Source organism: Cricetulus griseus, unplaced genomic scaffold (assembly GCF_003668045.3).
Source record: "Cricetulus griseus strain 17A/GY unplaced genomic scaffold, alternate assembly CriGri-PICRH-1.0 unplaced_scaffold_92, whole genome shotgun sequence".
Classification (NCBI taxonomy): Eukaryota; Metazoa; Chordata; class Mammalia; order Rodentia; family Cricetidae; genus Cricetulus; species Cricetulus griseus.
In genome coordinates, this window is record NW_023277435.1 from 13229 (window position 1) to 30396 (window position 17168).

General features: G+C 43.7%; 2 protein-coding genes across 2 annotated transcripts in view; one reads left to right on the top strand and one right to left on the bottom strand.

The window, feature by feature from the left end:
• Positions 1 to 17033, top strand: part of LOC113838100 (desmoglein-2-like) — a 25268-nt gene extending 8235 nt beyond the window's left edge. The window contains exons 7-13 of the mRNA XM_035453937.1: positions 3418 to 3687; positions 3979 to 4121; positions 4402 to 4629; positions 6291 to 6518; positions 8205 to 8326; positions 10499 to 10843; positions 13282 to 17033. Of these exons, the coding sequence (XP_035309828.1) occupies positions 3418 to 3687; positions 3979 to 4121; positions 4402 to 4629; positions 6291 to 6518; positions 8205 to 8326; positions 10499 to 10843; positions 13282 to 14304 (2359 nt within the window). The 3' untranslated portion in view covers positions 14305 to 17033. The remainder of the gene's footprint in view (positions 1 to 3417; positions 3688 to 3978; positions 4122 to 4401; positions 4630 to 6290; positions 6519 to 8204; positions 8327 to 10498; positions 10844 to 13281) is intronic.
• Positions 16435 to 17168, bottom strand: part of LOC113837896 (desmoglein-2-like) — a 24812-nt gene continuing 24078 nt past the window's right edge. Inside the window, exon 16 of the mRNA XM_035453938.1 lies at positions 16435 to 16496. Within this exon, the coding sequence (XP_035309829.1) occupies positions 16435 to 16496 (62 nt within the window). The remainder of the gene's footprint in view (positions 16497 to 17168) is intronic.

Genomic DNA, 17168 nt, shown 5'->3' on the forward strand with positions numbered 1-17168 from the left:
AGCGTGTCTCTGGCTAGTGAGTCAGATATTGTGATTGAATGAGATCATATGGAAATCAGAAAAAACAAGGTAAAGATGGAATGTTTTTAAACTACTGTCCAAAATTTTTTTGTAAGTGTACAATCTAAAAGATACATATCACAGTGATCAAAAGTAGCCAAGAATGGCAGTACATGCCTGTGATCCCCCAAACACGTAGATGCTGGAAAGGCTGAAGCTGGAGGATTGCTGTGAATTTGAGGGCAGCCTGGGCTACAGAATGAAATCTTGTCTCTAAAGCACCATCTAAAACAAACACATCCACACAAACCCTGGGGGAGGGGGGGATGGTAACAATGGACTAAAACATAACATGTTCTAGAACATCAAAGCTATTGTACTTTACCTCAGAAGGGGACTTTGCATAAGACTGGACTCTTAGATGCTCCAGCTCACCTTTCAATACCTAAGTACCATTTTCTTTTCTTTGATTTTTATTTTTTTATTTTTCAGACAGGGTATAATATAGCCCAGGCTGTCCTTAAACTCAATATGTAACTGAGAAAGATCCTGAAGTTCTGACCCTTCTGTTTCCACTTCTTGAGTTCTGGGTCCCACCAACATTTAGTTTTATGTAATTTGGAAGCTGAGCCCAGGCATGCTAGGTAAGCACTCTACCACTGAGCTATACAGGCAGCTCCTACAGTGATCAAGTGTCCTGGGCTGAGTGACAGGTTAGGCTTCAGGGAAGCAGATGGGAAGCCAGTGTATGGAATCCCTGGGTAAAAGATGCATACCCAACTCCACGACAAGTCAAAACAAGTCACTCACCAGCAAGTAGAACAGATGGGCTGGAGGTCCACTGTAAATTGTTGAGTTCTGTGCATTTAACTGGCTATCTACAAGTGTCTGTAATTGGCCCCTCCTCTTTCCATGGGGATAGCCCATGCTGTCTGGGAAGTAGTGCTTTGCCCACGTTCAAGTAGACTGGGACTTCAGGCGACCCCAGGTCTTTGGTGGACTGGAGGGCAGGCAGGACTGGCTGGGCAAAGCTTGTTATTGCGAGGCAAAGCTTGAAATACGCAAGTGCTTCGAAAAGACTTGGCTGCAGCTGTTGCTGGCCGAGGCAAGCCAAGCAGCCAGGAGTGGAGGCACAGGAGCCCCAACAATTTCAATTTGCAAAGCATAGTAGGATTGGAACAAACCACCTTTGTAAAACTAACCTTATATCCACATGGCACATGCATATGGCAAGTCTTTTCTGAAAACCTATTAACACTACTCCTGCCATTGGAAATATAGCTTAGCAACACACTCCCCCAGCAGCTTATTGAGATACCCCTAGGAGTTACCCCAAAAGGTGGGAGATCATGCAATGGTCTCCACTTATCTTAATATTCACACTCCAAAGTGCTCTCATGAGGTTAAAGCAGGAGTGCAAGGAAGTCTCTGGCTCAGGGTTAAGAAGTCACCCTGGACTGAAGACACTCAAGACAGGCTCTGAAGACTTACGCAGCAAGAGCAGGAGGGCCAGAATCATGAGAGCGATTGCGGCGGGTCCCAGGCCAACGTAGTTGTCATACTGGGCTTCTGCACAGCCACTGCCCCCCAGACACTCACACACCGTGAGCTGAAGGACCTGCCTCTCAGGGCAGCTGAAGCCCTGGCTGTCTGAGATGAGGAAGGGGACGTCACTTCTCCCGAGCTTCCACTCACTTTGCTGCAGCAGCACACTGGTACCTGTGAGAGGCGTGGCACAAGGGAATGAACACGAGCGACTGCTGGGGGAAGAGAAACTAACCCAAGGGAAGGGTCTTAGTGTGGCTCCAGGTATAAGCTTTATTCCTCCACAGCTCCTCGTGGAGTTCACTGTGTGTGCCATCACATGCGTCCACAGATGTCAAATGAAGTTGTCTACTAAATGCTAGGGACAGCCACCACACTACCCAGTCAGTGGGAATGCAGTCATGCACGAGATGATATTTATATGAATAACATGTTCACTCAACGATGTTTATCTTACCAATTATTTGAAAAGAAGCTATGGAAGCAGTTTTTAAGTGTAGCAGAAATGCCACAGTGTCACCCCAGTTATGATCATTTTCAGTACTGGTCCATCTTATTTTTATCTGGTTCCTCTCTTTTGTGGCAATAACTTCTCTCTCTATACCTACTGTTTAGTTTTTTAAGAAGTTTGGTAATGAGGGTGGTGACGCACACCGTTAGTACCAGCACTTGGGAGGCAGAGGCAGGTGGATCTCTGTGAGTTTGAGGCCAGCCTTGTCTACAAGAGCTACTTCCAGAACAGCCTTCAAAACCGAAGAGAAACCCTGTCTCGAAAACCAAGAAAAAAAAAAAAAGTTCGGTAATGGCATTTCACATTATTTAAACAAGCGTTTAAACACAGTTAGAGAAATCAAAAAGTAGTGGGAAAATCCAACAAAACCTTTTTCTGAACTATTTGAAGGTAAGCGACAATAGGTAATAAGATGGTCACTAGTAACAGTGCTGTAAACCTTTCTGAAACAAACACTGCTGGCTCAATAGTCTGCTGGGTAGTGTTTTCTGTATCTGACACTGTCCCAAGTACACAAGAAAGATCACATCAACAAAAGGAATATGCCCAAGATCCAGTGACTGTGTCCACTGGCATCAAGTTAGCATGAGTGTCAGACCCTTTGCCAGGCAGGTCATGGCCATCACACCTAGCTTTGTGTCTTTCAACAAGTTGCTACACCTGGGTTAGGCCAGCGTTCTCCACCCACCATCAGGAAATAATGTGACTGAGCAAGGATTAGATGAGATAGTGTATGCAGAGAGTCTGGCACACAGTACATGCTCAATAAACGGGATCTTAAACAGAATTATCATGAGTGCATGTTACAAATGTATGAGTGCTATACATAAGAAGGCTCTAGTCTCCCCAGGTTATGAGACAAAAGTACTTGAAGGGATCCTTGGAGCAACCTCAGCCACCTTTAAGACCTATCTTTACTTTCCATAGTTCTGTAAGAGGAGCTGAGATACTACTGCAGATTCAGAGCCTCATTTTTTAAGCCCCTTGAAAATTATATTGGGGATTACATTGGGAGTACAACTTGAGAGATGAAACATGGCCTCCATTATCACTGTGACTATTATTTTTGATACAGGGTCTCACTGTATTGCTCTGGCTGGGCTGAACTCCTGATGTAGACTAAGCTGGCTCTGAACTCACAGACATCTACTTGTTCTACCTCCCAAGTACTGTGATTAAAGGTGTGTGTCAGAACACCTGGCCAGAAGGTATACTAGGAATTATACTGGAAGAAAACTTGAGAGAAGAAACAGGCTATGTTATAAAAATCTTAGTTATCTATCATGCTATTTAATTTTGATGCAGTTAAAAAATGTACTTACTTTCTTGGCGTATTATTTTGCAGTTCCCTGATGTTCCAGGAGGCTGGTCAAGGATGGAGAAACTGAACGGCCCACTGTTCTGGGGTCCATCCAAGTCCTCTGCAGTGACATTCACATAAGGTGCATCCTCACAGATCTGCTGTACCGGCTCCACCAGTGTGGGACAATTGTCATTGATGTCTTCAACAGTGATAATGACCGTGCCAGTGATGGTTTTCTGAGGATGATCTTCAACATAATCCAGAGAGAGTTCAGACTCCCGAGTCTATCACTGACCATCCACACAATTTCAATACAGAAGCCAATTAGGTAAGGAGGGGCACTAACCACTGAGGGCAACTCCCATCCCAGCTGGGTCTCAGATTTGAATCCATTTTAAGTCACTAAGTAAGCAAGAATCTGAAGGCTTAACCACTGAAGCCCTTTATACACGGAACACATATTCTGGTTCTGGAAGACAATATCTGAATGCATTCAGTCACACAAAACATCTGTTTAAAACGCATATACAATGGGATATAGCCAAGTCTGAAGGAGGTACAGATGCTATTCTCAATGTATCCAGAACTGAAAATGAATTTGGTGTTGGTTTTGTAACAGATATGCCAAAGTGGAAGATATAGACAACTGGGTCTCCGTGGATTCTGTCACTTCAGAAGTTAAGCTTGTGAAGATTCCAGATTTTGAATCTAGATATGTCCAGAATGGCACCTACACTGTAAAGGTTGTGGCTATATCCAGTGGTAAGTCGTTAAACAGATGTTTTGTGTGACTGAATGCATTCAGATATTGTCTTCCAGAACCAGAATATGTGTTCCGTGTATAAAGGGCTTCAGTGGTTAAGCCTTCAGATTCTTGCTTACTTAGTGACTTAAAATGGATTCAAATCTGAGACCCAGCTGGGATGGGAGTTGCCCTCAGTGGTTAGTGCCCCCTCCTTACCTAATTGGCTTCTGTATTGAAATTGTGTGGATGGTCAGTGATAGACTCGGGAGTCTGAACTCTCTCTGGATTATGTTGAAGATCATCCTCAGAAAACCATCACTGGCACGGTCATTATCACTGTTGAAGACATCAATGACAATTGTCCCACACTGGTGGAGCCGGTACAGCAGATCTGTGAGGATGCACCTTATGTGAATGTCACTGCAGAGGACTTGGATGGACCCCAGAACAGTGGGCCGTTCAGTTTCTCCATCCTTGACCAGCCTCCTGGAACATCAGGGAACTGCAAAATAATACGCCAAGAAAGTAAGTACATTTTTTAACTGCATCAAAATTAAATAGCATGATAGATAACTAAGATTTTTATAACATAGCCTGTTTCTTCTCTCAAGTTTTCTTCCAGTATAATTCCTAGTATACCTTCTGGCCAGGTGTTCTGACACACACCTTTAATCACAGTACTTGGGAGGTAGAACAAGTAGATGTCTGTGAGTTCAGAGCCAGCTTAGTCTACATCAGGAGTTCAGCCCAGCCAGAGCAATACAGTGAGACCCTGTATCAAAAATAATAGTCACAGTGATAATGGAGGCCATGTTTCATCTCTCAAGTTGTACTCCCAATGTAATCCCCAATATAATTTTCAAGGGGCTTAAAAAATGAGGCTCTGAATCTGCAGTAGTATCTCAGCTCCTCTTACAGAACTATGGAAAGTAAAGATAGGTCTTAAAGGTGGCTGAGGTTGCTCCAAGGATCCCTTCAAGTACTTTTGTCTCATAACCTGGGGAGACTAGAGCCTTCTTATGTATAGCACTCATACATTTGTAACATGCACTCATGATAATTCTGTTTAAGATCCCGTTTATTGAGCATGTACTGTGTGCCAGACTCTCTGCATACACTATCTCATCTAATCCTTGCTCAGTCACATTATTTCCTGATGGTGGGTGGAGAACGCTGGCCTAACCCAGGTGTAGCAACTTGTTGAAAGACACAAAGCTAGGTGTGATGGCCATGACCTGCCTGGCAAAGGGTCTGACACTCATGCTAACTTGATGCCAGTGGACACAGTCACTGGATCTTGGGCATATTCCTTTTGTTGATGTGATCTTTCTTGTGTACTTGGGACAGTGTCAGATACAGAAAACACTACCCAGCAGACTATTGAGCCAGCAGTGTTTGTTTCAGAAAGGTTTACAGCACTGTTACTAGTGACCATCTTATTACCTATTGTCGCTTACCTTCAAATAGTTCAGAAAAAGGTTTTGTTGGATTTTCCCACTACTTTTTGATTTCTCTAACTGTGTTTAAACGCTTGTTTAAATAATGTGAAATGCCATTACCGAACTTTTTTTTTTTTTCTTGGTTTTCGAGACAGGGTTTCTCTTCGGTTTTGAAGGCTGTTCTGGAAGTAGCTCTTGTAGACAAGGCTGGCCTCAAACTCACAGAGATCCACCTGCCTCTGCCTCCCAAGTGCTGGTACTAACGGTGTGCGTCACCACCCTCATTACCAAACTTCTTAAACTAAACTAAACAGTAGGTATAGAGAGAGAAGTTATTGCCACAAAAGAGAGGAACCAGATAAAAATAAGATGGACCAGTACTGAAAATGATCATAACTGGGGTGACACTGTGGCATTTCTGCTACACTTAAAAACTGCTTCCATAGCTTCTTTTCAAATAATTGGTAAGATAAACATCGTTGAGTGAACATGTTATTCATATAAATATCATCTCGTGCATGACTGCATTCCCACTGACTGGGTAGTGTGGTGGCTGTCCCTAGCATTTAGTAGACAACTTCATTTGACATCTGTGGACGCATGTGATGGCACACACAGTGAACTCCACGAGGAGCTGTGGAGGAATAAAGCTTATACCTGGAGCCACACTAAGACCCTTCCCTTGGGTTAGTTTCTCTTCCCCCAGCAGTCGCTCGTGTTCATTCCCTTGTGCCACGCCTCTCACAGGTACCAGTGTGCTGCTGCAGCAAAGTGAGTGGAAGCTCGGGAGAAGTGACGTCCCCTTCCTCATCTCAGACAGCCAGGGCTTCAGCTGCCCTGAGAGGCAGGTCCTTCAGCTCACGGTGTGTGAGTGTCTGGGGGGCAGTGGCTGTGCAGAAGCCCAGTATGACAACTACGTTGGCCTGGGACCCGCCGCAATCGCTCTCATGATTCTGGCCCTCCTGCTCTTGCTGCGTAAGTCTTCAGAGCCTGTCTTGAGTGTCTTCAGTCCAGGGTGACTTCTTAACCCTGAGCCAGAGACTTCCTTGCACTCCTGCTTTAACCTCATGAGAGCACTTTGGAGTGTGAATATTAAGATAAGTGGAGACCATTGCATGATCTCCCACCTTTTGGGGTAACTCCTAGGGGTATCTCAATAAGCTGCTGGGGGAGTGTGTTGCTAAGCTATATTTCCAATGGCAGGAGTAGTGTTAATAGGTTTTCAGAAAAGACTTGCCATATGCATGTGCCATGTGGATATAAGGTTAGTTTTACAAAGGTGGTTTGTTCCAATCCTACTATGCTTTGCAAATTGAAATTGTTGGGGCTCCTGTGCCTCCACTCCTGGCTGCTTGGCTTGCCTCGGCCAGCAACAGCTGCAGCCAAGTCTTTTCGAAGCACTTGCGTATTTCAAGCTTTGCCTCGCAATAACAAGCTTTGCCCAGCCAGTCCTGCCTGCCCTCCAGTCCACCAAAGACCTGGGGTCGCCTGAAGTCCCAGTCTACTTGAACGTGGGCAAAGCACTACTTCCCAGACAGCATGGGCTATCCCCATGGAAAGAGGAGGGGCCAATTACAGACACTTGTAGATAGCCAGTTAAATGCACAGAACTCAACAATTTACAGTGGACCTCCAGCCCATCTGTTCTACTTGCTGGTGAGTGACTTGTTTTGACTTGTCGTGGAGTTGGGTATGCATCTTTTACCCAGGGATTCCATACACTGGCTTCCCATCTGCTTCCCTGAAGCCTAACCTGTCACTCAGCCCAGGACACTTGATCACTGTAGGAGCTGCCTGTATAGCTCAGTGGTAGAGTGCTTACCTAGCATGCCTGGGCTCAGCTTCCAAATTACATAAAACTAAATGTTGGTGGGACCCAGAACTCAAGAAGTGGAAACAGAAGGGTCAGAACTTCAGGATCTTTCTCAGTTACATATTGAGTTTAAGGACAGCCTGGGCTATATTATACCCTGTCTGAAAAATAAAAAATAAAAATCAAATAAAAGAAAATGGTACTTAGGTATTGAAAGTTGAGCTGGAGCATCTAAGAGTCCAGTCTTATGCAAAGCCCCCCTCTGAGGTAAAGTGCAATAGTTTTGATGTTCTAGTACATGTTATGTTTTAGTCTGTTGTTACTATCCCCCCATCCCCCAGGGTTTGTGTGGATGTGTTTGTTTTAGATGGTGCTTTAGAGACAAGATTTCATTCTGTAGCCCAGGCTGCCCTCAAATTCACAGCAATCCTCCAGCTTCAGCCTTTCCAGCATCTACGTGTTTGGGGGATCACAGGCATGTACTGCCATTCTTGGCTACTTTTGATCACTGTGATATGTATCTTTTAGATTGTACACTTACAAAAAAATTTTGGACAGTAGTTTAAAAACATTCCATCTTTACCTTGGTTTTTCTGATTTCCATATGATCTCATTCAATCACAATATCTGACTCACTAGCCAGAGACACGCTGTCTGTGATGAGTAAGCCATTTGAGTCAGAGGGCTCTGTCTGCCTTCAGGTTGTGCTGTAATTCAACCATAGCAAGGTTGGACAGATTGAAGCTTTAAGTGAGTGAAGACCGGGCTACAAGAAGTCCAGCATGAATTCTAAGTGATGTGGTTTGGGTTGTAAAATAGACCTCCGGACTCTGCTTTGCTCTGTACAGTTGTGCCACTCTTGCTGCTGATATGCCACTGTGGAGAGGGCGCCAAAGGCTTCACCCCCATTCCTGGGACCATAGAGATGCTGCACCCTTGGAATAATGAAGGGGCACCACCTGAGGACAAGGTCAGTTGATCAGACAGTGATGTAACATGCTTTCTGGTCTGATTTTATTGGGGAATGTGGGGAGTTTGAACAGTCTCAGTCTCTAGACCTGACTAGCCTTGAACTCAGAGCAATCCTCCTGTCTTGAGCTTCTGGGTGTGGGGAAAACAGCTGTGAACCACCATGCCCAGCTTTATTTTATGATTTTTAAGGTGTCTTATTTAGAGGGTATTTGCAATATTTTTGGTCATGAGATACTGACATAGCTGTTGAATTGTGAAATATGTACACTACGAGCTAGCATTCAGAGGGACCCAACTGATGTCCACTGCAAAATTGTGTGACTGCCCGCTTACTGGTGAGGAAAAGCCCTATACCTTTCAAGGTCACAGGAGCCTGAGTTGGTGTTGTAGTGTGATGGTGAAGACAGAACAATAGTCATTAAATCCCATGCACATGCAGTAGTCATGAGATCTCACACACATGCCTTTGTTAAACAGCAGTTCAGGTGATAGAGTATTCCCTCTTGTTTGCCAGAGGAGACTTGAGAGGCTTTGACTGTACTGTGATATATACTTGCTAATGAGAATGCAGACCCAAAACCAGCAGGTGATCCAAACTGCGAAGAGCAAGAGACGGAGAGCAAGAGCATGTGGGAATTTAGACTAGGAACGTCTGCTCTGCTATTAAATGGTCCTTTCATACCCAGATCTGAACTACTTCCATTCTCAGTATAGTCAGTTGACAGATGTAAACTCCCAGCCACCAAGAGGCTTATGACATGCTCCCAAATCCCTTTCCTATCATTTAATAGTCAGCTCCCCTGAGCTTCTGTTGTGTCTTCACCATGGAGTCTCTCTTCTTCATCTGCCACAAGTACCATTCCTGTAGGATGTGTTTCAACAGCAAGTGTCAGGAAACTGAATGTCAGCAAAGAGGAGCTTGGTGATTCTCCATGTTGATTACTTCTTAGTTAGGGTTTCTATTGCTGTGAAGAAGCACCATGGCCATGGCAAATGTTGTAAAGGAAAACATTTAATGGGTGGGTTTAGAGCTCAGAGGTTTAGTCCATTATCATCTTAGTGGGACACGGCAGCAGGCAAGCAAACATGGTCTGGAGAAGGAGCTAATATCCCTACATCTCAACCTGTAGGCAACAGGAAGTAGTCTGAGACACTTGGGTGTAGCTTGAGTATATATAAGACCTCAAAGTCCACCTCCACAGTGATACACTTTCTCCAATAAGGCCTTTCCCACTCCAGCAAAGTTATAACTCCCTTTGGGGGGCATTTTCTTTCAAACCATCACAATTGCTTTCCTTGTTACTGCAACAACAATATCCAACAAAGCAAATTAAGGAAGTAAAGGCTTATTTGGCTTACAGTTTGAGAGATATACTCCAGCATGGCAAGGAAGGCTTGGTAGCATAAGTGTGATGAGGCTGGTCACATTGCATCTGTGATCATGAAGCTGAGAGCAGACAGGAAGTGCTCCACCCCCAGTGACCCACTTCCTTTAGTGAAGCTCCACCTCCTTATGGTTCTACAATGTATCAAAGCATTCCACCAGCTGAGGACCATAAGTGAGGAAATGGGGCAGTCCTGGATCAATCAACCTGGAAATCCTTCAACACATGCCCCACTCAACCCCCCTTCCTGATGCTCCTCAGATGGGTTCCATTCCAGACACTAGTTCCTGTCCTCACACTGGAGCAAGCAACTGAAACATCCTGAAGAACAGATCTGTAGGCACATTTTTTGTGAGTTGCATATACCATTTCTTGCTGGTTTTCTTTAGTCAGAAGGCAAGAGACTCTTATCTGGTAGCAATGGAAGATTGGAAACAGAGTCTTCATTTTGAATGGCCATGTGTCCAGCTGAAATTTCAGAGTTTTGTAACTGTAACAGAAGACCCCAAAGGGGAAGTGGATACCATTGGTTCTGGTAAAGAGAGTGAACCAAGACCACATAAGGAAATCTGGACTTGTGTCCTCCATGGGTTATAGTCAGCTCTAAAGCAGAAAGAAGAAATCCTTCACAAGACTCCAATGGATGTGTCCTACCCTAGGTGTTTTCTAATATACCTAGGAAGAAATAGTTTATCCCTCCTTATATCCACTTAGCTCATATCTTTCTGCCAAGTACACTGACCCTTTGTCCTTGGGATTCATCTCTGAGCTGTGTTGATCCCTAGGTGGTGCCATCACTCCTGGTGACGGATCATGCGGGGAATTCGGCAGTGAGAAATGGAGTAGGAGGTGCAGGAGGTGCAATACTCAAGGAAAACATGGTGAAAGGCAGTAGCTCAGCTTCCTTTACCAAAGGACAGCATGAGCTGTCTGACATTGACGGAAGATGGGAAGAACACAGAAGCCTCCTTACTACCGAGGCCACTCACCTCGTAGGGACAGCAGGAGCCATTGCAGCCAATGAAACACTAAGGATAGCAAGAGCCACGGGGGCTTCCAGAGACATGGGTGGGGCTCGAGGAGCTGCTGTTGCAATGAATGAGGAATTCTTAAGAAGTTACTTCACAGAGGTAAGCGCTGGTGTTTATGGATGGTGAGGAGGGAGAGGGAAATGTTTGTATCGAAATGTGAGATTCTGGATTACTCGGTGGGCTTTTGTGAGAGACATAATTAGTGAGGAAGCTTTTATGGGGTTTTTGCGTTGTGTTTATAGGCAATGAAAGAGAGACAGAACACATTGAAACAGACAGTGTTATCCAAGGAACACAGTGGTAACAAGTAGCCCCAGGATCTGCTTCATTCTTACCGAGGCCTCTTTCTTCGTGGCTTTACCCGTCAACTTGGTCCTGCTCTGCTCTATCACCATCATCCTAAGATGTATATTAAGAAAGCAGATTGAGCCAGGTGCACAGGTTTCAGGGAAACTGAAGTGACAGAAGCACACATGGGCTCTGGTAGCTACTTATCTCATCACTGAGATACAACAGCTGACAAACACAACCTGAGGGCAGCACATTTAGTTGAATTCATGGTTTGAGAAGTTAGTTACAGACCATCATGGGGAAGGCATAGCAATGGACTCCTGAGATAACTAGTCAAATTATGTCCACAGTCAGGAAGCAGAGATGCACCCTGGTACTAAGCTCACTTTCTTTTTTCCTCTTTATTTGATTTGGGACCCAGCCCATGGATGCCACCACCCACATTTAGGGTGGGTGAGTCTTCCATCCTCATTCAAACCTCTTTGAAAACTGCCCCATAGACACACCTAGAGGCCGGTTGTTAATCACCTAGAGGTGATTCTAGATCCAGTCAGTAGTGAAGATTAATCATCACGGGCTCTTTCAGACTCTCTCCCCTTTTACACTTGCATTTCTTTCGTCAAAGCAAGTCATGTGACTGAAAAGTGACCCTGGGTCAGAAAATACAACCTCTTTACAGAAGCAGGGTTGGGTGGGGGGGGGTGGGGGTGGGGAGGAGGGATGACACAGGAAGGAGGACAGAGAACATAGTCTAAAACACTCAAGCTAATAAGTCACTGACATCTTTGTTTGTTTGTTTGGCTTTTGTTTTGTTTTTGTTTGTTTTAATTTTACTCCTTGATTTTATGTATATGAATGTTTTGCCTGCATATTTGTCCATGCACCACATGCAGGCAGTGTCTGATGGAGGCCAGAAAAGGGTGTCAGATCCCTGGAACTGGAAGAATATATGGTTGAGAGCTGTCTTGTGGGTTGTGGGAATCAAACCTGGGTCCTCTAGAAGAGCAGCAAGTGCTCTTAAGCACTGAGCCATGTCATTAGCTCCCCATTTTTGCTATTTATATGATAAAACTTGTCATCCTGAAGGGAATTCATGAAGAAACAATGAAGACAGTTACACAAAAGATGGTCAGTTATCATGGCCTGACATTAACAACTGAAACAGGACTGGAAATAAGAGTTCCATCTGGACAGAATTTATCACAGAATACATTTCATTACTAGAACCAAAACTACTTATTTCAAAATGGAAACTAGTCAATTCATGCAGAAGTCTAATGCTCCTAAGTATGTGATGGCCTTACAACAGGAATCAAAAGCCTTGAAGCCCAAACTTCTGGAGAAATAGACAATTACAGTTCGGGGGTGGAGCCTGTTCTATCAGGGTAGAAAGAAAGTTTGCAAGGGTGCAAGAAACACAACAGCATTGTCTAACTGGCACCATGGAATTCTGGGTATCACGAAAGTTTAAATAGGTCCGGTGGCATAAGTTAGGTATTTAGCTCAATGGAAGAACTTAAAGCTCTGGCTTCAAATTCCAGTGTTCCCCCCAAAAGAAGAAAGGGAACTAGAATTTATTGCCAGAAGAGTCCATGACTGGATACACATCTCTAACTGTATAGGAGGAGAGGCAGAAGGACCCCGGAATTCAAGGTTATCCTCATCTGCCTATTGGGTTTGAGGCCAGCCTAGGTACATAAAATCATGTCTCAAAGAGAGATGTTTTCAAGCCCATTCATTGTGTGCGTGGATTCTAGCCAGTTACATTTGCCATTATTTTCTATTTGTTTTTCCGTTCTGCCTCACCCTCACATAAACACATGTGCATACCTACAAATACACATACTTTTCTCTGTCAACACAGTACAGCTAACGAATTAAGACACTTAAAATTGATAATTGTAAATTGTTACTTTTCAGTTTACTCACTGGTAAATTCCACAATAATGGCAATTGTCTCCTAAAGCAATTAACTTTTCTATGTGCTGTCTAATTTAGTTACCACGACACTGTTCACTTTTAATCTGACATTGTGCTCCCAACCATTTTTCATTTTTCCTGATATTCATGTTTTGTGAGAAGACAGGCCAGCTTTGATATAGGATGTCTCGTTGTGTTTCTATTATGTTTTCTTGTAACTAGACTCAACTTTTTCTCAGTTTTTGCATTATAGCAAGAATGCCAAGCCTTGTCTTTAAATGAATTTGTGTTGCTAATCATCCCTGTCCATCCTATTTCCTTGTTAGAAAGCGGCCTCCTATGCTGAGGATGACGACATTCACATGGCCAAAGACTGCCTTCTCGTTTACTCCCAGGAAGAGACAGACTCTCTCCGAGGCTCCATTGGCTGCTGCAGCTTTATCGAGGAAGAACTTGATGATCTGTTCTTAGATGACCTGGGGCTTAAATTCAAGACCCTAGCCGAAGTTTGCCTTGGTCAAAAGATCAGTTTGGATGTGGACGTTGAACAGAGGCAAAAGCCTGTCCGAGAAGCCAGTGTGAACCCAGCTTCAGGCTCACACTATGAGCAAATGATGGTCAACTCAGAGAGCACATACTCCTCTGAGAGTGGCTTTCAAGTCCCCAAACCAATGCATGAAGCACACTCGGAGAAAGTCACACAGGAAATTGTCACTGAAAGCTCTGTGTCTTCTAGACAGAGTCAAAAGGTAGTACCACCACATCCTGATCCTGTGGCTTCTGGTAATATTGTAGTGACAGAAACTTCCTATGCTACAGGTTCCACTTTACCACCCAGCACTGTGATCCTGGGTCCTAGACAGCCACAGAGCCTTATTGTGACAGAGAGGGTGTACACTCCAGCATCCACCTTGGTGGATCAGCACTATGGCAATGAAGAAAACGTCATTGTCACTGAACGAGTGGTTCAGCCTAACGGGGGTATCCCTAAGCCACTCGAGGTCACCCAGCATCTGAAAGATTCGCAGTATGTTATGGTGAGGGAGAGAGAGAGCATCCTTGCTCCCAGCTCAGGTGTGCAGCCCACTCTGGTAATGCCCAGTGTGGCAGCAGGACAGAATGTCACAGTGACAGAAAGAGTACTGGCTCCTGCTTCTACTCTGCAGTCCAGTTACCATATTCCTAGTGAAACCTCTATCAAGGCTAGGAAGACTATGATTTCTAGTGTAAGAGGTCTGAGCCCTCTGCCCAATTTAGATTTAGAGGAATCTAGTCATCCCAATTCTACTGTCACCACATCTTCCACCAGGGTCACTAAGCATAGCACTGTGCAACACTCTTACTCCTAAACAGAAGCCTGCTGAAGTCTGACCAGAGCTTAACTGGCTTTGCTGGATATGTGTTTCCATGCCCCTAACCCTATATGAGTCATACAAAGACTTACACACTGAAGCCACTGATGTGCCAAGGGCCACAGTGCCTCTGGCAGGGCTGTATTTCAGAAATGCTCTGATATTCAGGGGATGGAACGAAGATGCTGTTTCCTAAAGTGCCTTTTAGCACACTATGCAAGCAATACTCACAGACTAGACAAGATAAATTGGCTTCCAGAAACTTACCAAGTCAAAGCATGCTTTCTAGCTCTGGCCCAGAGGGATGGGTCTCTGCACAATGCATTGACACCCAGCGGGACAGTTCTACCCCATACATTACAGAACCTCGCAGGTTATAGGTACCAAATAGCACATCTACCCAGAGGAACATCTCCTCTCTTGGCCTCCACTTCTGAGTCCAGAAGGAAGAAAATGAAAACAACTTGGGCCCCTTTTAATTGTGTAAATTGTTGGAAGTTTAGAACACTGGCATGGTAAGAATACATATTGTGTATTTCTCTGCACATGTCGTGTGTTCGCACATGTACTATGAGCTTAAAAAATGACTTTATGGTTCTCCTCTTAGCGGTCATGAAGACTTTAAACATTTCAAATTTGGTTAAGTAATCCAGGATAGCCAAGTGTGGTGGCACGTGCCTTTAGTCCCAGCACTCACGATGCAGGAGATCTCTGTGAGTTTGAGGCCAGACTGTTCTATATAAAGAGTTCCAGGACCACCGGAGCTACAAAGAGAGACCCTGTTTCAAAATAATAATAATAATAATAATAATAATCCAGGATAAAATTCATACTTAATTTTTCTGTAATGAGATAATAAAAAAAACAGCATATGTTTGTTTCTTAGCTACAAGTTAGTACACTTAGGGACTGGACAGATGGCACAACGGTTAAGAACACATTACTGCTGTTGCAGAGAACTCTAGTTTCTGGCTCACAACCACCCCTAATTCTAACTCAAGGGATCTGATGCCCTCTAATGGATTCCAGAGGCATTGCACTCACACAATTCTGTGTAGTTAAGTTACCAGCCATAGTCTGCTTTTGCCATTGACTGCCGTTCATCCTCAGTGCCTCACATTGGTGCTCAGCAAGTGTCTGTGGGCCAAGCTGAGTTCCACAAACCAGCCTTTTATTACAATTATTTGAATATCAAAAAGACTGTGTTTTTTTAATTCTGAGTTAGGAATTTTACCACTCTAATGTCTAAAAGTAATCGACTGGTATACATGAAGTTTTACCATAAAACCATGAATAATTGGATCAATTTTGCTCAACTTCCTTGCCTTGTTTCTTTAAGGAAGCTGTTTGGACTGTGCAGCTCATCAGTGGAAAGTATTACATAAATGAAAATCGTTTCTAAACCAATATTTCAAAGCAAAGAAAATTAAGAACAATAATATTTCAAAGCCTATGTGTATATCAGTAACAATTTATATGCATGTTTCCCACAAAAAAAATCCTGTTGAAAACAATCAAATTTCTAGATATTTTGCTAGGAAGATGGAAATTCTATATTTTTACTTTTATAGATATTTTTAAATGATGTTTACACAGATTGCATTGTAAAAACATTTATACCAGGCTTCCCACTGATTTGTAAAGTATTTTTACACATGGTCTGCTGTGTGGGATGGAGGCCAACTTATATCTACAATCTAGAATTGTTTACTTTCTGCAGAACAAGCTTGGTGGGGATTGTTTTGTTTTGATTGTAGTTGATATTATTTCATAAGGTGTGCAGCAGGAATCAAACTACTGTGTGAAGCTACAAATATGGCCCACGTGCTCAAAAAACAAAACTCTGTCTGTAACTTCCTCTGTGGCTAGGTTTGGGGCCCTGCTTCTCGTTTGCACAGGGCATAGTCACATGTATGGCCTTCCTAGTTCCTAGAAGGGTGGTTTGTGTCAGTTTTTATATTTGTTCCTTGGCAGGATTATATTTGTGTGTGTATTCATGTAAAATGTTTCAATAAAAAGACTGCCTTCCTTCATAGTGGCCTGTCTCCCTACTGATCTGTTGTCTTTTACAAAGGATGCTGCTGCCTGAGGAAGAGAGTTGACTTGGAAGATGTTTCCTGGGCTGCCTTATTTAATATCATCTGCTTTGCTAGCACAGCCAGCCCCTTTTAAGAGCATTGCTAATCTTCCTAGGAAGGGTAGTTAAGATGAAATTTCAGGTCAAAACTGAATACTCTTTTTTATTATTATTTACTTATTTTTTACATTCCAATCCCAGTCCTCCCTCCCTCCTCTCCTCCCACTTGCCCTACCTCCCATCTGCTCCTCAGAGAGGGTAAGGCCTCCCCTAGGAAGTCTACTAAGTCTGTATCATCATCTGGTTGAGGCAGACCCAAGGCACCTGACCATTTCCCACAACCCTGTGTGTAGGCTGAGCAACATTTCTCTCCATATAGAATGGGCTCCACTATGTCAGTTTGTACATTAGTGTTAGATCTTGGATCCACTGCCAGTGGCCTCATATATTGTTCCAATCACACCATTGTCACCTATATTAAGGGAGTCTATGCAGATTCCCCATTTGTCAGACCTCAGCCAGTGATCTCTCTCTAGCTTAGGTCAGCTGATTCTGTGGGTTTACCCATCATGGTCTTGACTCCTTTGTTCCTATTTTTACTCCTCCCTCACTTTAATTGTACTCCAAGAGCTTGGCCCATTGGTTAGTTGTGGATTTCTTTACTGTACATCAGTAGTCTAAAAAGAAAAAATGCAGATGCTCTTGACTTGGGACAGAACTGTATCCCAATAAACCTAACATTAATTGAAAATATGGTAAACTAGACATGTAGTTAATATTCCAG